The sequence below is a fragment of the Ailuropoda melanoleuca genome, chromosome 15 (assembly GCF_002007445.2).
Source record: "Ailuropoda melanoleuca isolate Jingjing chromosome 15, ASM200744v2, whole genome shotgun sequence".
In the NCBI taxonomy this organism is placed as follows: Eukaryota; Metazoa; Chordata; class Mammalia; order Carnivora; family Ursidae; genus Ailuropoda; species Ailuropoda melanoleuca.
Window position 1 is genome coordinate 77,551,712 of NC_048232.1, and position 22,601 is coordinate 77,574,312.

The 22,601-nt window shown below is 47.8% G+C and overlaps 1 protein-coding gene across 2 annotated transcripts in view; it reads right to left on the minus strand.

Annotated features, from left to right (window-relative positions):
* The window catches only part of LARGE1 (LARGE xylosyl- and glucuronyltransferase 1), a 521,400-nt gene that overhangs the window by 75,868 nt on the left and 422,931 nt on the right, over positions 1-22,601 (minus strand). For both annotated transcript variants that reach the window (XM_034643724.1, XM_034643725.1), the window contains 2 exons: positions 3,734-3,846; positions 1,780-1,905 (listed from right to left, as the gene is read on the minus strand). In XM_034643724.1, coding sequence (XP_034499615.1) covers positions 1,780-1,905; positions 3,734-3,846 — 239 coding nt within the window. The remainder of the gene's footprint in view (positions 1-1,779; positions 1,906-3,733; positions 3,847-22,601) is intronic.

The following is a 22,601-nucleotide window of genomic DNA, read 5'->3' on the forward strand; positions in this document are numbered from 1 at the left end:
TAAAGTAACAGGAATGGCTCAGAAGCAAAAGAATACAAACTTCCATGTGTATTTCGACTATAAACAAGAGGCAACACACACATGTGGACGTGGCCAGAAGCTACTTGAAAGAGATGGATTTACTAGGAAAGCAAGGGTTGGGTTCCTTTTTCCTTTTAAAAAACTTGCAATGATTGTTATTGCAGTGTCCCGTGGGCAATGGCTATACATTTTAAATGACATCAACTCCCTATGGTTGCATGTGTCTACTTCCTGTTTGATACAGCCAGAGAGGCAAACACACCTGCTGTCATACAGGCCTGGGTTCAAGTCCTTGCTCTGTCACTTACCAGCTGAGGTCAGTTCCTCACTCCTCCCATTGCAGGTAGGAAATTCTGACACACCCTTTAACTCTGGGCTCAGCCAACACGATATCAGCAGCAAGGACTCAAGTTTTCCCTGCATGCACTAAGAATTCTCTCCCACCTTGGCTCTGCCATGGGAACGAGCCGGACTGGCCTGCTCGTGTGGGACCTTGGAGACACAGGAGGAGGGGCAAGGTGTCCCAGTCACCAGCCATTGGATCCAAAGCTAACCACAGACACTTGGTTAAGCCAGTGCAAAACAGGCAGCTGGCCAGCCCACCTGCAGACTAAATAAATGGTTGATTGAGACCACTGTTAGAATAGCTGGTTCGGCAGCTTGAACTATGGCAGCAAAGAACTCGTCCATGCTGTCTTCTTCATTGTGGGGGTAGGGCCCAAAGGCTCCCCATACAGGCCATCAAATGTGGGGTCTCCCAATCGGATGGGGGGCACCAAATGTGGGGCAACCTGATTGGGTGGTGGCTGGGGGGCACGAGCAGTGAAAGGACTCACCCGAGGCAGAACAAAGGAGATAGAAGTTTACTGAATACACCACAAGGGAGTGGCAAGCAGGACCACAGAGCAGAGGCCGTATGCCAGAAGGCAGTGGTGGGGACTCTAGTTAAGGGGGAAGGTGAGGAGATATGGGGACATATGCAATTTCCCTTCTTTGGTACCTGTGCCTGGGGGTCCGTGACCCACTGGTCAGCTAGGGCTACCGATATTTCGAGGTGAATCACCTCATGGGCCCGTTTGTATTCGGCTAGGGGGTTGGGGGGGTGGTCACTGTGGGCCCTTCTCCCTTATTTGGGTTTCCATGGTTCAAGCTGGTTACTTCCAGGACCGACCACCATGTCTGGTACAAAGAGACTGGTGATGAAGGCTTTTCTGTCACTGTCACTGCTGCGTGAGGTGGAGGCAGACATCCGTGCTGGTGCCTCCCCCCACCTCACCACCACAGCACCTGGCAGGCATGTTCACGTTCATTTCCTCACCTGGGTCTCTCCTCCGGCCACGAACGACTCGAGAGTAGGAAAGGAGTTATTCTATCTATGGCACCGGGCACAGAGGAGTCCCTCTGTGAGTGTTTGCGTTTGAATTAAATGACTGGATTTGGGGAGCTGATAGGAACCCAAACAGCCGGCAGCAGGTGGCAAGAATAATCAGCCAAGCGGGTTCTTACGCAGGGAGGCCTTACGCTTTCCAGAAAGCCCCAACAAGAGGGGAAAAGAAACAAAGGAGAAAAGCACATTCTTTCTGCTCTTCTATGCCCTTATCTCTCTCACCACACGGCACACAAAGCTCAGAGCCAGTCATCCCCCTGAAGAGCCCTCCCCAGCCAGCTCCCGAGCCAGCTCCCCTGTGCCACGGCCGGACGCCTCCCCCGTCCTCCACGGCGCCGCCCCAGGCCCACGGCAGCCTGGCCTTCCTCTACCTTCAGATCAGACACGTCCCTGTAGCACTGCTCAGAGCGGGTGTGGTCCGACAGCTGCACATTCCAGAAACAGGGGAGCTGATACACGAGGAAGGGGTTCTGTTTGATGACGGCGTTGAAAATATCCTGGGAGAGAAAAGCCAGACACAGTCAAAGTGGTCAGGTGGGTTTCATCTACGATGCCAACTCTCGAGGCCCTGAGCACCTCCTGGGCCAGAGCCTCCCTGAGCCTCCTCCTCGGGACACAGGCTGGCTGGCACTGCGGGGCACTCCCCTTGCATCTCCTGTCTCTAGAACCAGGCTGCCGTGTTTGGATGGAGATGGGGAAACGCCCCACGCTGACTTGACGCTCACGGGCTCTGCTGGTCCCCAGAAGGTGCCATCAGGGAAGCGGTCATGGGAGCAGACAGGGGGTGTCTTTCCCACCTGAGCTGGCATATGTTGAATGAAGTCACTTTCCTGCCCTCTTCTCACCTCCTCTAGGAGCCCTGTGTCATCCATCCCAAGCCTCCAGGAGAGGAAACTGCATGATGACAAGTGGCTCCGCTCATTCAGGGGCTGAGACGAATTATAGATTCTGTTTCAGCAGCTCTTCCTGGGGCTTTTGGCGGACTCGATGATGGATGCGCCTTGTTTTCCTGCTGGCCGTGGTGCCCGAGGACGCCCTCCCCACCTCCAAATCCAACTCCGACTTTTCCAGGGAGGCTTCCCTGCTGTCGGGCTTTACTCCAAGCTCTCACTGCACCAGGCCATACTTATTAACTAGCTGCTGACAGGTGGCGCCGGGAGGTGAATTATGTGCCTGCGCAGGGGGAGATGCCTGGATACGCTATCCTCGCTGGACACGGACATGCAATTGCTAGCTTTTGGGGACACACTTGAGTCGTTGTGACCTGACTTAAAATATGACGACGGAGGACAATTTCCCCCTCAGGTTTAAAACAGCTACCTGGGTAATTTTTAACTCATTCATTATACCAGACCTTATGTTGGATAAAGGAAATTAGTTTCTGGCTGCTTGGGAAATACTGAATAACAATGCTAAAAAAAAAAAGAAAAGAAATAGCAAGTAACCCTATAGAGTTTCTTGCTTCCTCTGTATTAGAAAACTTGGCAAAAATACAATGATCAGACCATTGAACGTGGAGCAAAAACATGGGAGCAGGCTTACTTTTTGGGTGAAGAGGAAAGGATAAAAATGCAGAGGACCCAGAAATCTTGTCTCCATTTCAACACAGCCAGCTATACCACAGGGAATTCCAAGTCTAAGCGTGTGACCCTGGTAGCACCAAGGTCAAAGCCTCAGTAACCCGCATTTCCTAGCAAAAATAAGACACGGGATTTTGATGAATTTATGCTAATGGTTTGGTGAAGTGCACAGACTTTTTCAGATTGCCTGGATTAGAAGCCGGTTATTCTAGGCAGGCGGTTTGTCCCTTCCATTTAAATGCATTTCCCTTGAGGATAAGGTCATAGCACAGGTTCTCAAGAAAAGGTGTTGTTGTAAAAGTGAGAGAAGCAAAATGAAATCTTGTCTGGGAAATAGGCTGTGGTTTTCCAGGGTCACCGGGAGCAGGGGCTACGCACCCCACACCCAGATGGAGACAGCGACCTCCTCTTTGCACATCTGATTGTCATTTACTTATCGGTTTTGCTTCAATAAACTAGGAGCTCTCTGAGGCCAAGGACTGCATCCTTCATTCATATCTGCAATCCTATTTCTGAACATCATTCCTGGCATACAGTGGGTGCAGTGAAAGTCTGCTGAACGGACAGATGAATTCAGAAACTACTCGGCTGTTGTCTTAGCCAGACAAGCATAAGGCAGATCTATCCCAGGGCACAGTCACACTGCCGGAGGGAAAATCATCCAGACCCACCTACTTTCAGATTTCTTGGAGAAACAGCGCAAGGGTGCTCCGGGATAACTCACCCTTCTAGCCGGGCCACTCACCTGGTCAGCTAAGGAGGTGGAGAGCATGCCCATCAGCTCCCTCTCCGCGGTCAGCCTCCACATCTGCTCCCATTTCATCTTCCGAAGCTTATCCAGAAGCAGCAGGATCACTCCTGGGCAACGGCAGAGCGTGGAGGAGGGAAAAACAACAGTGAGACGCAGAGCCAGGCACACCTGGCCACGTTTTGGAGATGAACACACCTGGGTTTGATCCTCAAAGGCTGCTGCAAACACTAAGTGAGATGGGCAAAATGGCCTAGCCCTTTCTGGAGAGTCGCGCAACTACGCGGATGTACTTAATGCTTCTGAACTATACATTTAAAGACGGTGAAAATGGTACATTTACGTGATGTGTCTTTTGCCACACCTAATATTGCACATTCCCTGTAAGTGTTAGCTTTTTCCTTATGTTTCGTTCTGTTTTTTCCCCAGTGATATGACAACCTACCTAGGTTTAGCTGATGGAAGGTGTTTGCACAATATATGCTGTTTATCTTTACAGATAAAAAGCAGCTCCCCTGCAATTCTATTCTAGATAAGTCTGGCCAATTGGCTTTGCATTTATTGACAAGCCATAGCCAGGTTCCAGTGTCCCTGATTTCCAAAGGCTTCTCTGGTCCCCACAACCAACACAACGTAAAGTACCATGAAGGCAGTGCTGACGACACCGGTCTTTAAGATAAGCTCCATTTTTGTTTGTTTTGTTAGTTTTCACGGGGAGGGACCTGAGTCCCATGGGGGGGCTGTGTAGCAAGAGAAATTGTCATTGTGTACCCTTCTGTTATTTAAAAAAAACCAAAAACTCAGGCAAAAATTAACTAGTGAACGTCTAAAAAGAAAAGCACATTTTGGTTTTGCCGGATGACTCAGAAGCAGCCGTCCACTCCCAGGCCAGTTGGAGCATAGAGAGAATGCACGGAGCACAGAACAGGAGGAGCCAAGAGACTTTCCCTGCAGGCCACTGCAGTTAATTTGGCAGATGGAACTGCAGCACCCAAGGGCCCCCAAATCAATCCTGCTCAGGGTGCTTAGCTCAGCAGAATGGCCCGTGGAGAGAACTCCAGGCAGTTGACAAATGATCTTAGTTGATACCTAGTGCATACATCGCTAAGATTTTTGGAAAGAACCCGATTCCCCAAATCATACATAAATGTCAACTGTGAGACAGTGCCAGTGGCACATACTTGGAGAAAAAAAATTTAAAAAAAAAAGTCACCATTTCATCCAAGATGTTTGGTCTGGTAAACTGGAAATAAAAAAATACACATGGTAATGGTAAGCAGGGGGTAAGACACAGATCTGAACTCTTAAGTCAAAAGGTCAATTTACCTCTTTGTGTATCTCCTTTGTGGTTTGCTAGGTTTTGCATACGTCTTTTCACTCACAAGATCACTATAGGCAAGATGTTGTCATCCTTATTTTATAGGTGGCGAAACTGAGGGGCTACGTCAGACCCTTGAACAAGTCACAGTGAGTCACACTCAGATCCGCCTGGCTCCAAAGCCACTGCTTCTTCATCTATACCACACAGACCAGAGCCCCCGCACTGCAGCCTTGTGACTCACGCCAAGACTTTTTCCTTTTGCGACTTTTTGGTTTCTGCATGTGTAAAATGAGAAAAATGCTACTTGCCCTGTGCAACTCAGAAAGCTGTTATGCCCCCTAGTGGTAGGCCAGCGAATGTTTGACGACAAGGTCTCTGGGGGAAAAAACTAAAACTTGATTGGTAGCATTTGCTGATTCCCATGGTGTAAATACTCCCACCACGGCTGATCTCAAGATACCAGTGTGATGTCACTGAACACCCAGCTGGAAAGAAATGCACACAATGGACCGCCCTCTCCCGCCCCCCACTGTCAGTGCAAGCTGGCTCTAGCACACCACTGAAATTGTCCATGGAAACAATTTTAGAAAAAGTGAAATTCACCATCAGCATACTATTTGCTTCTTTTGGGGAGAAAGAAAAGAAAAATTTACTAAGCTATGAACCAAGAGAATACAGGGAGGGATTCAAGAATATCTATCCCAGTCCAACACGTAAAAGAATTTCCTTAAATCTTACTGCAGAAACGAAATCTGATTAGGTTGGACAGATGCTCTCATACACAGAGAAAATGGGGAGGTGGTGGAAGCCGTAAATAGTGATGGAAGGTATTAATGCATATTCTGAAGTCTCCAGAGATGTCGATAGAGCTCTCAGTCTCAAGGGACTGAACTGAGAATTGATGCTTTTAAATGGTGTTAAGACTCGGAAGTCCTCTGTGGCCAATGGGATCCCACCCCGTGTGTCAGACTCATTGAACAGAGGCAGGTGTCTAGAAAAGAAGCCTAAATGCAGAAATGAGGGATTATTCTCCCAGTTTCCCAGCCTTTTCCGTGGTAGGATGTTAGTTTTTAAAACCCTAAACTCAAACCAACAGAAAAGTCTCAAAACTAGTATGACAAATACCCACCACCCAGTTTAATAAATGCAAGTAATATATTGCCACATTTGCTATGAATAATAAAACATGACAGATAAATCAGAAGCTCCTTCATCTTACTCGGGCTCCCTCTTTCCCAAGGGTAAACCACCATTACTGACATGGCCGGGTCTCACTTCCATGCATGTGTTTATCGTTATTCTCTATGCACGTATTAAGCAACATCTACGGGGCTTTGTCTCTGAGTGCCGACCTTCCATTCTAATTTCCCTTCTCACCCAATGCTATGTCTTGAAGACTTGAAAGCATGTGAAAATTTCAACATCTACTCTATTCGTTGCCATCACTTCACTCATTGTATAAACAGACCACATGTTATATATGTTATTTATTTCCAACTGAACATTTCGGCTGCTTCCTGTGGTTCTCCTATTAGAAGTGATGCCACAACACACATCCGAATCCCGGTCTGTCGGGCGCACGTCTGGGAGCTTAGCTGGTGTCCAGCCTCCAAAGCTGTATAAGGATAACTGTATTGAAGGTGCCGCTTGCCCCAAAACATCTCGAACTTCTCCGTCGTCCTCCTCTCTCACGTTCAGACCGTCGTGGTGTCCCACGGATCCTACATGGACAGCGGTCTGTATCTTTTCCTGTACTGACTCCTTCACTAGTCGACTATCAGGTACCTACGTTGTGCCAACAACTGAAGTAGATTTGTGCGTGTTATCGTCACTACTTGTCCCCATTTCATGGGTTTCACTCAAGATATTAATTCAACATGTATTGACTGGATGGAGAACATTCAGTCTTGGCCAGGCCTGTCCGTGGAAGACACGCAAACCGTCACGATTCAAGGGCACACTGCTTATTACGGGAACGAAGGAGGGAGGCCTCAGTCAGCCAGGATCCAGGGCGAGGACCAGGCCAGGCAGACAGGGCGGGGATGTCTGCAGACACATGGACAAACGCAGAGCGGCAGGACAGGGCATGCGGGAACTGGGGTGTGTGACGGCGATGGCTGAAATAGAGCACTTTGGGGCAAATGTCAGGAGGTGACCCCGAGCAGGTGAGCAGGGAATGGGTCAGGAAGGGCTTGTATCTGTGCAAAAGAGATGCTTTCCAAGCATTTTCATGTCATTTCTTATACAGAAAATGATATCCTTCTAACTTGCTTGTGGTTGGAAGGGCTGATCCAGGGGTCTGGCTGCCCCAGGCCCCATTCAGGGGCCCCCATGGCTGAAGGGATCACTAATTTAGCACACCTGTCACCCACGTGTGCCACACTTGGTTGGAAAGTCCTGCCCAGGGCACCTGGGAGCTAGTGAAGGATTTTGAGCAAGGGAGTGACCACAGCTGAGACTGTTTCAGAAAAGCCCTATCAGGCTACTGCACAGGCTCAAAGGTCTCTCGTATCTTAGGCAGTCTAGAGCACAAGCTGTCATCCCTTAGCCGGGCACACTAGGCCTACCTAGCCATGATTTACCTTTTTTCCTTCCAACAGACCATTCCTCCTGGCAAAACTGGCACAACGGCACTTTGCCACTTAACCACCTCTTTCTTTGCAAACCTGACAAGCCCATATGCAGTTTGGTTTTCTCTTTAGAATCTCAGAACGTTTACTAAATGTACTACTGTCCATTCTGTGACTCACTCAGAATCCAAAACAACAGCAAAAAAAATTCATGAGCAAACATGTTACAAAGCTTATGAATGCCACTGTCAGCTTCTGGATTCAAGAGCTTCCATATTTATCCTCTTCTGACTCTACAACATCCTTAGAAAGAAAACAGTCTAGTCGTTATTATTGCTTTTGGACGGACGTGGGAAGTGAGGTGCTAAGAAGTGGGGTGACTCTCCAATGTCATCATTATTGCCTCCCACAGCACCACCTGGGAAAGGGTCTTTTTTTTTAAGATTTTATTTATTTATTCAACAGAGAGATAGAGACAGCCAGCGAGAGAGGGAACACAAGCAGGGGGAGTGGGAGAGGAAGAAGCAGGCTCATAGCAGAGGAGCCTGATGTGGGGCTCGATCCCACAATGCCAGGATCACGCCCTGAGCCGAAGGCAGACGCTTAACCGCTGTGCCACCCAGGTGCCCCTGGGAAAGGGTCTTCATCCTATAACGTTAGAACTAATGAAGACTGCTTCCTCCCTGGAGGGTCTATGGGATATATATCTTGATGATTTTTTTTTAATTTTTAAGATTTTAAGTAATCTATACACCCAATGTGGGGCACGAACTTATAACCCCAAGACTGAGAGTTGCATGCTCCACTGACTGAGCCAGCCACATGCCCCCGTCTCAATGTTTTGAAGGACTGCCTCATGTGTAAACAGGAATGCCAAACATGTACTTGGCCAACGCAGGCCAGCATGAGCTCATGGGAATCAGGGCTCCCAGGACCTACCACCTGGCCAGATGTGAGCTTCTCCTGACATATCAAATAAACCAGTGGGGCCCCTGCCTGGTCTCTAATCATGGGGCCTGCATTCGGAAGGTATTTCTTCTCTAATTCACGTCCAAGTGTGTTTTGAGCAGCTCCTATTACCTACTGGGATAGCTGGTGACTGAGCCGCTCTCAGGGAGCAAGGCCTAACGGGGAAGGGAGATGGGTAACCAAGAAAATGCAAACGGTGTGACAGATATGAGATGGGGTAAGAAGCATGGGAGCCGGTACTGGGAAACAGACTGTGATCTGAGTGCAGACGGAAGCATTAGGGAAAAGCTTCCTGAAATTGATGGTGTCCAGCCTGAAAGCTAGAGAATGCACAGGATCACCCACGTGAAGGTCAGACCAGACAGGTGCGTCCCTTCAGGGCTGTGAATGCCTATCAGACAGCAAATATTTTCCACCACGTTTGAACAGCAGACCTTAAAAAGGTAATGACCCATTTCCCCCTCTTCACCCAAAAGATGAAAATTAAAAAGTGGCCAAATAAAATTGTCTAGCATGGGTGCAAACGTTTGTCTTTGCTCATAAATCTGTAATTAACCACAGGTTATTCGTACAATAAATATCCCCATATCCTCGCGGTGAGGCCACAGAATGGATTCTGGGGACACAGGTGGTTCTGTAACTATCACGGAAGAGGGAGTTGTATGTAACGTGGATACAAAATCTTTCCAAGCGGACTTGAAAGCAGAAGCTCTAGGTTTGAGTCCTGACATTACCTCTTACCAGCAATAGCTCTTGAGAAAAAGTCACTGGGATTCTGAGCCCCAGTTCCTTCTCTGTAATTTGGGGACAATCCCACATTAACTCCAACATGATTATGAGGACTTAAAAAAAAAGTATAGCTTTAAAAGTGTCTGGTATATGTCACGATCTATTCTTTCCTACCTCCGAGCAAAAATCCCACGACGTTAAGAAATATCTAGAACAACAGGCGCAGTGCTCAATATGGCTGAACGGAGAAATATTAAATGATAAAAAATACGCCTACCCAGTAATTCACTTAGCCTGAATTCATGCGTCTTCCCAAAAATCTTTAAAATCCCATTGTGTGTGGAATGCCCCAGACCCTTAAAAATTCTTAAATATCTGCAAGCCCACATTCCTTCTCAGTCTTCTGTTGAAGAGGCAGCTGGTGGTGTCACGACCAGCACATCAGGAGGTCCCTCAGGGTTCTTAAGTGATATGACCCACAAGAAGAAAAAACGTAGTGAAGGAAAGAAAATCTACCACAAGTACAATTACGTGCATCAAGGACGTTCTTAAGCAGCTAAGGAGTCTATACACACCGTTCAATATCATCCCACAGATACGCACGAATGAGAGGATCTGCCTCTTTCTTCTAAAGTTAGGAGTTGGCATACAGATTGTACAACAGCCGAAAAACATTTCTGAGAGAAACATAACTCTAGCTGTTTACCGACCTGCCTCCTATGGTGCTGGGGAGCTAGCCTAATTAATGATCGCAAAGGCCTTTGAAAATATGAAGTGGGACATAAAAGCTTGTGGATAACAGTTACGGGAACTATACATTTCCTCCTTAAGGTGTCTAATGATCACTCAGTCTACTTGCGTAATTCCCTCTAGAAAGAGGACAAATTATGTGCTTGCATGCAATGTGGGAGAGAGCTTGTTAAGTGACTACGGGTTAAAACGATGCAAATGGCTCCTTCCGAAACTGGATCCCTTCGAGCTGAAACGACACAGATTTGGCTTTGCAATGCTTGCCCCGAGTCAGACTCTGACACTAAGCTCTCCTGCTGTCAGGGGGATGGTGGTGCCAAGAAAAAGCTTGACTTTGGCCGTTGCCTGGCATTTGCTGCTGTGTGATCCACCCATTTCCATACTTGCTGTCAGGGGTCTGGGAGCCTGGGGTGAGCCCTTCACCCTGGAGGCCAGTGCTCTGCACACAGGGAGCATGCCTTCGATGTGACAGGGACTCCCAACGGAGCTGGCTGGGAGGCAGGGGGCCGGCAGGGCTTTACCTTCAGCTGTTGTGCTGGGAGCATAAGAGACTGGCACTAAATAAATCAATGAATAAATAAATTAAAAATCAAAGGCTTCTCCTGTGAACATCTGGTCCAGTGGTAGGGCATTTCATCTGCGGATCAGAGGGCAATGTTTCTGTTTTCCAAACTGAGTATGTAGCAATGGCCAGGGAGCCAAGATGGCAGGGAAAGAAAGGTGGGTGTCTATGGAGAGCGGAGGGAGAAAGGAATGCTTTTGAAAATGAGCCAGATACGGGTTCTTACCAACGGGACCGCAAGAGGGAGAAGAGATGAAAGATGGCGACAGTGTTGGTAACACCCGCCATTTCTCAAGCAACTCCTGCCTGCTAGACAGAGGCGCTTTCCTTAAAGGCGCTCCGAGTCTCAGGACAAACCTGCAGGGTGGCTGGAGTGATCCCCACCTTACAGATGAAGAGACGTGGCTCATGCCTGCTAGTGAGGGGCCAAACCAGTCTCGCTCTCTATCTGTGGCCCTTCAACCATGCCACGCTGCCTCCTAGCACCTCCTAGGAGACCTTCAAAGGTCATGACCCATTCCCCCCCTCTTCTCCCCAAAAATGAAAATTAAACAGTGGTCACATAAAATTGTCTAGCACAGGTGAAAACGGTGTGAGCGCATGTGTCCACATACGTGCTCGTGACTAGATACGGCAGGACCGCGCTGCGCCAGTGGCCTCGAGCCCAAACAAGTCCGGTAGCTCTTGGAAACACAGAAGTACAGGTTTGAAGGACTGTGTGAAGACCACAGGCCATCATCGGTTTGTTTGTGTGAAAACTTATGGGGAGAACCAAGTGATACATGAGGCCAGGAAAAGGAAGGCTTTCACACAAGGTGGGGCCTGACCAGGCCCACGCGGGCACGGGTGACCGGCTGCCAGCCAAGAGAGACGGCAATCAGCACGGTGTTTCAGAGCTAACACGTCATCTCTCCCTCCCATGTGGCGTAGAGACCCTCTTCTATTGGCGTCTGTCTGATCCCGCTCAACGAGGTCCTCGGCACGTCCTACCACCTCCTGCAGGCATTCTTCAGCATTATGCGAGCCTTCTGTTTCCTACCACTTTCTTTCCATACAACATGCTTTCATTCAAGCTAGAGAGCCTGGCTCCAATCCGCCTGGTCAATGCAGACCCCGTGCTTCCTTAGTTCGGGAGGAGAAACAGAGGCTACGTGCCTCCTTCAGACGAGATCAGAGCAGGTTTCAGGTTAAACCTCTGTTCCTAAACTCACAGTGACCACATGCACGCGAAACCACAGTGTGTTACAACAGGTGTGTGGGAAACAGGGTTAAGTCAGTAAATTAAGTTTCGGACACAGAGGCTTAAATAAACAGTGTTGGCCATATCAGTGTGCACGGTGAATCTCGAACGGGGCTACTGCATCCAACATTCCCCGGATTTATTTACCAGGACCTCTTCTCCCCTTTCCCCCAGGAATCTGCAGGATGTGGCTTCTCCTTCACACGGAGTCCGTGCTGGCTCCTGTCTGCATTTTCTTGGCTCTCTACCTGCACTGCAAGGGCCAACACATGAAGATACAAATCTGTTTCCCTAGTCCTTCAGCGTGTCCTGTGGTTTTGCTGGTTTGAACCAGAGAAACAAAGCCTAAAGTGGGCACTGTGTGTACTTCTATCCCAGCAGCTCCGGGGACCGTGTGGGCTTTCATCCCAGAAACATTCACGAAAATGACCCTCGAAATCGCCACTTTCCTCTCTCCCGCTTTGAATCGCCGGAGCTCTCTTCTCATGTGTGACCCAACAAATGGTGAGTTTATTAAAAACCACTTAATTTAAAATCCCCTGCTGATTTTACCTGGGACTCACTTTTGATCATTAAATTAAAAGCTTCTACTTTTTGTTTTTTAAATCTTTTCCTTTCCGAAAGCTCTTGAGCAGAGAGAGAGAAGAAACGGAAATCCTCCCACCTGAAGCCTGAATCTGCTGGGATTTTTGAAACTGCACACGGGTGGGGAACAAAGGGCAGCTCAGACCTTATAAAAGGCTGGTGGTCATTCACTCACTCACTCGTCCCTTCAATTAGTATTTATTGAGGAACTTCCATGCGCCAGGTACCAGATATACAGAGGGAGGTGTGTTCTGGGCAGGCTTGGTTCAAAAATATTGCTGTCCCTGGACAGAATGTATTTGGCTGAGGCTGTGATATGGCTAAGAAGGTGAAGGGTTTGGTGGCTGGTGAACATCTTCTAACCAAGACTTGCAAAGCATTTTTATTTTTGTGATTTTATAGGAAGCTTTTAACTGAAGTATGCTATACATTCAGAAAAGGGCAGCGATCCTAAGTGCACAGCTTGATGAATTTTCACAAAGTCAACTCCCTGCTGTAACTAGAGCCCAGATCAGGAAACAGAACATCACCAACAGACCAGCATGGCCCTTACTACCACACACATACCCGTTATCTTGCCATTATCCCAAATTCTGACGTCCTGGTTTAGTTTGATCAGTTTCTGAATTTTATACAAATTGAATCATACCCTTTTGGCTCAAAACAATGCCTGAGAAATGCAGTCACCTTATTGCATGTAGGAGTCAGCTCCCTTAATGCTGTACAATAACCTGTAATGTGAGCGAACTTGTCCTCGTTATTTATTACATTGATGATGGACATCTGGGTTTTTCCAGTTGTGAAAGTTCTAACCATCCCTGATCATGTCTCTTGGCACCACACATATGAATTTCATGGGGAGTACATATGTTGGGCCCAAGCGGATCCTACAAAGTGGTTCCTCCTATTTACACTCCCACTCCTAGTGCGTGAGAGTTCTAACTGATATGCACTCCTGCAAATCACTCCCGCAGGTAAGTGCCCGCCTCTTTGTGTTTTAGACCTTGTGGTAGATACTTCGTGGTATTGTATTATGGATTGTAATTTCCTTTTTTTAATGACTAATGAAGCTCAACCTTTTCAGATGTTCACTGCCCATGTAGGTACCCTCTCGTGGGAACGTCCTGTTCAAGTCTTTGTTTATTTTTCTGTTGGTTTGTGGGTCTTTTTCTTGCTGCTCGGCAGAAGTTCTTGATCTATTTCTCTGCCCATTTATTTTGGAGATCTCCCTGACATGTAGCATTGTGTGAGTCGGAGGGGTACAATGTGTGGGTTTGATACAGTTATATATCACAATATAATTGCCATAGTAGTGTTAGCTAATTCCTCCTTCCTGTCACATAAAAGTATGTCTTTTTTTACTGCCCACTTTTATTATTTATTTTTTAAAGAGTTATTTATTATTTGTTTTAGATAAAGAGAGCACACAAGCAGGAGGGGCAGAGGGAGAGGGAGAGAGAATCTCAAGCAGACTCCATGCTGAGTGTGGAGACTGACCTCACGACCCTGAGATCATGATCTGAGCTGAAACCAAGAGTCAGATGCTTAACCGACTGTGCCACCCGGGTGCCCCTCTCTGCCCACTTTGAAAGCAAAGGACTGTGGGTCCTGAAGCTGACTGAAGCTGACTGCTTGCCCGGTCCTGCACTGACAGACCCACTGCTCAGAGCTGGCTGGACTTCCCTGGGTGGGCAGTGCTCCCTGCCCACGTTGCTAGTTTTGTGCAATCGAAGACTATTAAGCTAGAAGAAACCTCAGAAGGTTATCAAAATCCAAGCCCCCACCTCCATCCTCATCTTTCTGAGGAAACTGAGTCTCAGAAAGGCTAAGTGGCTGGCTCAGAGTGAACTAGCTAGCACAAAGTAAACAACACTTGAGACCTCCCAGGACCCCCACCCTTCCCCTGGGCTTTCTCTTGGTCCCCTGCCCCCCACTTCTCTCCAACCAATCTCTTTAAACCCGTCCTCGTTTTCCTTGGTCCTTCTAGACTCCCAGGCCAAAATGAGGGGGCTAATTCCTGGTCAAAGGCACAGACCCTAGGAGATTCTATGGGCAGGTCTTCTTAACTAGAGAGCTCTTTGAAGATAATAAGCAGAGGAAAAGCACTATTATGGGTTGAAATTGAGTCCCCCCAAAAAGATATGTCTGAGTCCTACCCCCTTACCTGTGAATAGGAACTTGTTGGGAAATAGACCCCAAATCCACTCAACTCCCGAGCACCCTAAGCTGTTGTCTTAGGCCAAAGCCTATTACTGACATTTTTCAGATAATCATTAAGTTATAGAAGGTAAATGATTTTGCCCATTTTAGACAGCAAGTGCTAAGAAAAACCCAAGGCAGAAACCATGCTTGCTGCTCTGTAGTTCTGGCTCTCCTGCCACGCAGAAAACCCACTGGGAGACAGAGAGTCTGATGGACCAGCTCTGAGACGAGACAGACTTTCATGGCCAGGCCATCAGACAGCAGGAACCAACAGCTACTGAACAGAGACATTCTGACTGTGCCTAGGCCACTGTCCTTACGATGGTTATTAAAGACTCCTCAGCCTGGCTCTGCCAGCAAGAAGAAAGTATTTTCTCGAGCTGCCTATGGGAAAGAATATAGAGAGTCAAAGAGGTGGGTCTTAAAATTACCAGTGAACAAACTGGAGCATATTACGATGCTTAGAAAGGCCAGAGGTAGATACAAGAGCCGAGGACAGCACCACAGAGCCTGCCTGGGGGGTTCGGAGCCCCGTGACATTTCAGCAGGTACAGAAAAATAATTATTCTCTGAATGGCAGTCAGACCTGCTGACCAGCTCGTTGGCATGGAGATTTTAATTTCCACCGATAATGAGCCTGCCTCTCCCTACCAGTCTGGCTAGAAGCTCCACTGCTATCTCATTTGCTTACCAAGAAGGGCAAGACCACGTGGATGGCCGAGCAATTCTGCCCGGACCAATGCTGTGAGCTACAGCCTGGCTGAATGCTGAGCTAATGGGCCGCAGAAAGGGCAAGAACCTTTTTTGCAATTTCAAACTTAAACAAAGTGCATCCACGTGGAAGGGCGCACTGTGCATTCCTTCATGATTCACTCATTCACATGCTCCAAGAAAACATGGGGACTGCACCCCAACCAGTGAGGAGGTCGGGCCCGCAGCTACCTTCTTTACTCTCCTCCCTCCGCTCAGGAATTGGAAAGAAGCAGCACTTCTGGAGCATTTCTTAAGTGCAGGGTGGTGTGGCCTCCCTCTGTCGACTCCGGCTCCACTCTCTGCCCTTCTCTGCACCCTGAGAGACGTTTCCCTAAAGACGGAATTACCTGGGATCCCTGGAGGCTGATTCCTGGTTGGAAGCATCAGCCACAGACTGAAGGGTGGGAGGAAAGAGAGGGTGTCCCCTTCCCAGGCACGCTAGGGTTTGGGCGGTGTTTCCAATGGGGACTGTGCCCTCTCCTGCTTCTGCCTCTGCTGGGCAGCCATGGCTCCAGCTCTCACTGTTTTCTGGCAACATTACACAAGCTCTTCCCTTTGCTTCCTGTAGGGGGCTGAAATGTGTCCACCCCCCAACCCCAATTCATATGTTGAAGTCCAAATCCCCAGTGCCGAATGTGAACCGGTTTGGAGAGGAGATCTTTAAAGAGGTGTTAAGTGAAAATAAGATCATCGGGCTGGGCCCTGACCCAGTATGACTGCTGTCCTTACAAGAGGAGGACATTTGGACAGGTACAGAGAGTCAACCCAAACACACAGAGAAGATGATCATTACAGGCCAAGGAGAAAGGCCTCAGTAGAAACCAACCCTGTGGACAACTTGATCATAGACCTCTAGCCTCCAGAATTGTTAGAAAACATATTTCTGCTAAGCCAGCCAACCATGGTCCTCTGTGATGGTCAGCCCTGAGAAACTAACACACATCTCTTGGTCCAGACGTGGTAACAGCTCGCTGCTTCTGCGAGTCTCTGGGGCCTCAGCATCTCTGTTGATACTTTCAGTGCTGCCCACTCGCCCCATGAACAGTCCCTTCATTGGAACACCTTAAATCACCTGATGAGATCCTGTTACATGTATATTATAATCATTTAATCCCCTGGACTGCTCCATGAAATTGGGATGATTACGCTCAGCTTACAAATAAGGAAACTGAGGCTCAGAGAGCTCATACAGCTAGTGAGTGGCAAAGCTGTGATCTCAACCAAGGTCTTGCTGACTCCGGTAGACCTGCAGCGTGCAGAATGAAAGTTTCATCTCCCAGAGTCAGAGGCCCATGGCGTGGGAAGGCCCCTTGGACAACGTCTAGAGCAATCTCTTCATTTTACAGATGAGGAAAGCAAGATTCAGAGAACTGAGCTCAGCGGCCTAAGGTCAGGAAGTTTGTGTAGTGACAGCAGGGCTTGACTGCAAGCCTCTGGGCTCCAGCTTCGGTACTTTCTGTTGCTTTCCTGAGCGGAAGCAACAACTCTCAAGCCTCCCATTCAGATTACTTGGGGACGCCAGCACAAGGATGAACAGTAAGGGTCCCAGCATCAATCCACAGGTTAGCTCCATGCTCAGCTATGTGACCTGGGGCAAGTAGAGTGATGTCATGAATGCTCCGTGGCTCAGTGTACTCTTCTGTAAAATGGGTATTCATAAGGACTCATAGGACTATTGTCCTAAAACACTCGACACAGTGACTAACACACACAGTGGTCTTCATTAAACAGTGAACTATTGCTATTACCTGGCTGGACCCAAACTAAGTCCTTCCTACTGATCTGTGGGTACCGTATTCACTGCTCAGAAGCTTAATGACAATAAATAATAACACAGAAAACTCACAAGGGTGGCTGAGCCCACTACCGGACCCCTACCAGGCTCCAGGTGCCATGTGTGCTAGGTGTGCCCATTACCTGTACTCCTTATGACATCCCTAAAAGATTGGAAGTAATTAAGAAGCTAATAATTAAGAACCCAGAATCAAACCTAGTTTTGTCTGGCTCCCAAAGCCATGCGTTTCCCAGGATAGCTGTCGAGGAGATGAAGTTGGATATGCCTCGTAAGCAAACTGGCTGCAAAAAAGCCCCCCACAATGCAGTCTACGCCTGTGACTTTAAGATCCACAGGCACCAGGTACAGAAAAATCATTGTACATCCTTTGTGCCACGCACTGTGAGCCTCCGAGGGCAGCTGTGTGTCCGACTGCACCACCCCGGGTTCCAGCAGCCTGTTACACACAGCAGGTCTGCTCAAGACAAGTATAATGATCTGCCTTCGTGCTGCGCTGAACTCTGGAGAGTTGCATTTCAACCAGCTCAGCGCCTAGAGCAGAGGAGGGACCAGATCCGGCCCCTCTGTTAACGTGAATCCCTGCTACACTGAAGCTGACTTTGAGGGATCGTTTTAATGGCACGAGCAGCAGTTTTCTGTCTCCTTATTTCCCAGCATAACCACAGTTCTAGAAGGATCTGGGTTTGGCCAGGCGCTGGCAGTGCAGCACCATAAAGACTCGAGGGTCTGGGATGCAGGTTGTTTTCCATATAAGCTGCGGCATGCTCGCTAATTTCTGTAAACTTCTCTTTACTAGTCTGTAAAATGGCTCATGGCGATATTACATTTATTTATTCATTCAACTGCTATCTGTTGCGAGTCTATGTACCTGAACCCATTCTGAAAAGAGGAGCCACTATGCTCACAGAGCCTATATGCTGAGAGGAAAGACAACAAACAAGGAAGCTGGTTGAAACTACAGTGTGCTGTCTAATGATAACAATAAAGCAGGATGGGCGGTCAGGAGCGCTTGGGAGGGGGATCTCCTGAAATTTTAAATGGATGGTCAGCAAAGGCTTCTCTTCAGAAGGTGATATTTAAGCAAAGACATGCAGGAGGCCAGGGGGAAGCAATGTGGCCTGATGTGGGGGAAGCAATCAGGCAGAAGCAGCGGCAAGTGCAAAGAGCCTGAGCGAGCTGATCTATGGAAACAGCAAGGAGTGCCTGCCTCCCGGGCTGCTGTGATAGTTAAACAAGATAATAATCCATTCGAAATATCACATTCATAACAAGTGCTCAATAAATGTGAGCCAGGACTATTAACATTATTCCCACGGGCACACAAAGGCCCGTATCTACTGCAAAGTGACTCCAGCAGGCAGAAGGCCAAGGCAACCCTTTGGGGTGTGAACCCACATTAATGAATGAGCCTATCTGTTCTCTGTCAGCCTGATGTGGGCAAACCCACAGGCTGTCCTGTTCACGGGAGAGGATTTCCTATAAATTGGATTAGCGGGGTACGCACTGAATGCTGGGGAGAAAGAAGAGAGAACTTAATCCAGCTTTGTTGTGATGTCAATCATTTAAATAGAAGGGTAAGATTACCCCAGACCAAGCTTTCAGCTGAGAGTGATAAATGTCCTTTCCTTGATAATGTTTCCAGCGTCCAATAAAACAGAAAGAAGGAAGAACTGCATTATCCTAAGGATCTATTTAATGCCAGGTGAAATTTCGCCCTGGAAATGAATTTCTGCTTCTGTTAGGTGGGGGGAGGGGACGTGTAGTACTGCTAGCTCTTGCTAAGACCTGAGATACTGATTCTTCTGCAATATACAGACTGTCGTTTGGAAATGGGGGAGGGGAGAGCCTAGCAACTACCTGTAAGCGATTGCCCGGGGTGATTCCTAGTAATCGGAGATAACCAAGGAGAGTCACGAGTGCATGAGGTCCATGTTGGGAGGGTGGCAATCAGCGTGTGGGTGGCCTGCAAGGGCATGCAGTCATCCCAAGCGATTCTTTCAGAGGCACTGAAATTTGAATTTCGTAGAATTTTTATGTGACACAAAATATACTTGCCTTTTTTTTCACTCTTTTCCTCAGTTATTTAAAAATGTAAAAACCATTGCTAGTTGGAGACAGACCAAAACAGGTGGTGGCTAGATGGGACAGGTATCACTCCCCGCTGTACGCAGTTAAACATCAGGAAGATACTAAGTAGACTGAGTAAGATTAAGAAATAAATGTTTCCTCCGTCTATTTGCCTGGCTACTCCAATTTAATCCTAGGTTTGCTGAAGACAAGGGCCGTGTTTTCTTCTTTCATTGCCTCCGTGGAGCATAGCTAAAGATGAGCTTATCTGCGCCCGAGCGCCCGGGCCACACCGGGTACATGGGACCCCATAAGCAGAGCCCAGCCTTAGTACAGCACCGATGTCCGCTCAGAGACAGGTGATTTCTCTTGGATAATTGTCTGAGCTGAGATTGCCTTCACTTTGGCAGTCCCGAGGGCCCTGCTAACCGATTCAGGACCTTCCGTGCCATTCTGATTCAAATACATCTGACCTGCTGTGGGGAAATGTCAACTATGGTCTAAGTGGACATCTGGCAACTAGGGGCTCAGGAGCACTCCCGGGGATGTTTAAGCATAAAGGTGGATGACAGCAACAGCTTTCAAGGGAACGGGAAGACTGGGAGGCTAGTCTCTGTCTTTCTGATGTCACTGGCATTTTTTGCTGGGATCTGTCAGTCCCGGGGAAGGTAGAGGATAATGGGTCATAAACCAGGCAATGGCGGGGGTGCAAATAAACCCCTGGAGGTGCATCTCAGCACCCCCTCTTCCCTGTAGTCCACAAACTTTCTCCATCTGGGCACTTAGGCATTATAAGCTTTTGTAATTGTTTCTAGGTCTTTTTTTTAAGTGTTTATTTAACTTCATCGAGAAACTGACACATAAGTGTATATATTTAAGGCATTCAGTGTGAGGATTTGATACCTACATGCATTGTAGGATGATCGCTAAGACCAAGATAATTAGCACATCCATCATCTCACACAGTTAACACAGGTAACTCTCCGACGGTCCCACATCAGAGGTTCTAACTGGTTTCGGGTGAGCCCCGGACATCAGAGTGTTTAAGATCTCCCGGGGGGATTCCAATGTGCAGCCATGACTCTGAAGTTCTGTTCTTAAGTGAGATTTTGAATAACTGTGCAAAGTTTACAAAGGACACAGTGAGAATGAAATGAGATAAAGCATGAAATGCACTTAGCACAGGGCTCGGCACAGAGTACACGCTCAGTGCACGTTAGCGGGCGATACTAACGTGACACCCGGCCCTCGATACGTGGATGGCACAAGGGTATACGATGGTCTGCGGGTGTCTCATCCTGTAGATTAGGGAAGGGGCTGGATCATCTCCCCGGGAACTGCTCTATCAATCTCAAGCACTGAAGGCCAGCCCTGGAAAGCAGGCTCAAGCACGGGGCTCTGTTGTTTACCGGCTCTGCCAACTTCTACAGTCAATTAGCTTCTGGGCACCTCCACTGGCTCCTCTGTGAAATGGGGATTACACGAGCTAGTGCGCATGAAAGCCCGAGTCGAGTCTAAGAGATGGGTACTGTGTACTTGAGAGGCCTCAAGGAAATCAGACGCCTCCCACCATAAATATGTCTTCAAGGAAACCACATGCTGAATGAACGCCAGATTATTTTCCTTATGGCAGGAAGATTTAGGGTCATTCCCTCGCTCCCTTCCCTTCCTCTACAAACTAAACAACACAGGTGTCTGGGCCATAGCTCCTGCTAGCTCTTGCTAAGACCTGAGTGAGGGACACAGGAAGAGCTGACGTTCCGTGGGCCGCCAGAGCAGGGCAGAAACATTGTGTCCACCAAGGGGCCTGGTCAATATGCTTAGTCCCAGTGGAGAAATGCCAGAGCCAGGCAGAGTGACCCACAGTAAGGAAAGGACTCTGCTTCACTGGGCCACTGGTTTGTGATTCATGGCTTCAAAGCCTGAGCTGGACCCCTTAGCTGGAGACCATCTGCCTGAATTTTAAAAAAAAGCTACAATTCGGTTTTGGATTGGTGGCTTAGGCGGCTATAACATAATGCCACAGACTGGGTGGCTTAAGCCATGGACATTTATTTTCTCACAGTTCTGAAGGCTAGAAGTCTAAGATCCAGGCAGGGTTGTTGGCAAGACTGATTCCTGGTGAGGGCTCTCTCCCTGGCTCCTAGAGGACTACTTTTTCACTGTGTCCTCCCATGGAAGGGCGAGGGAGGAGAGAGAGGCCGTGAACCCTCTGGTGTCTCTTATTAGAGCACTGACCCGGGCATGAGGGCCCCACCCTCTTGACTTCACCTGAACCTAATTAGCTCTCAAAAGCCCCATCTCCGAATACCATCACATTGGGTTAAGGCTTCAACACATGCATTTGGGGAGAGGGCACATTCAGCCCATAGCAAGTCCCTATTAAGCAGCTACTCTGCGAGATACTGATTCTCCTGCAACATACAGACCGTGTTCCCAGCACAGAAAATACAGCACACATACATGGTCGATTTTTTAAAAGTTTGCTTTTAAAAATTAGCTCCGATTTCACCTGACCAATACATTTAGCATTTGCTAATCTATAAAAATTTAAAATATCTATAAATGTTTGATGGAGCAGTACCACCTCTTAAAATCCATCGTGTAGACATACTTGCCTAAGCAAACAGATAAATATAAAGGATGTTTATGTGTGGTGTTGTTTGGAAATGAGGGAGAGCCTAGCAACTAAAATACCAATTAATTGAGGAGTGAGATAAATTAAGGCACGTTCATCAAATGGAAACACCTCGTGGCTCTTCAAAAGAAAACACAACTTTATGTAGCAACACAGAACGATACCCAGCACCTTATTTTCAAGTACGGAGAACATCTAACAATTAAAAAGGAGGTGCGTGCAAAAGAGCAACAATTACATAGGCAGGAGGAAAGTCACAAATCCACTGCAAACTGTTAGTGCTGTTTAACTCTGGGGAATGTGATGGGGAGAGGGTGGTTTCATATATTACTGTATCTCAGTGCTCAACAACTGCATCTCCGGAAGAAAAGCTCTGATCTTGAGCGTTTGCCAATTTGCACGGTGTAAATACCCCGACTGTGGCAGATCTTAGGCGAGTACCACAGTGTCACTGACGGAGCAGGGAAGAGACAGGTGGTAGGACATCTCTATCCAGTGTCTCCACCGTACAAACACAGATGTAAATAACCTTCACAACAAACATAAAATGATTAGGACGTAATGAGTTCTGAGTATTTATTACCTTTTAAAAAATAACTTATCTGATGGTAAGTTTATAGAACTTGATTTTTAACAGTAGTTGTGCTGAACAACCAGATTGCATTATTTCCTGAAAATTTAACA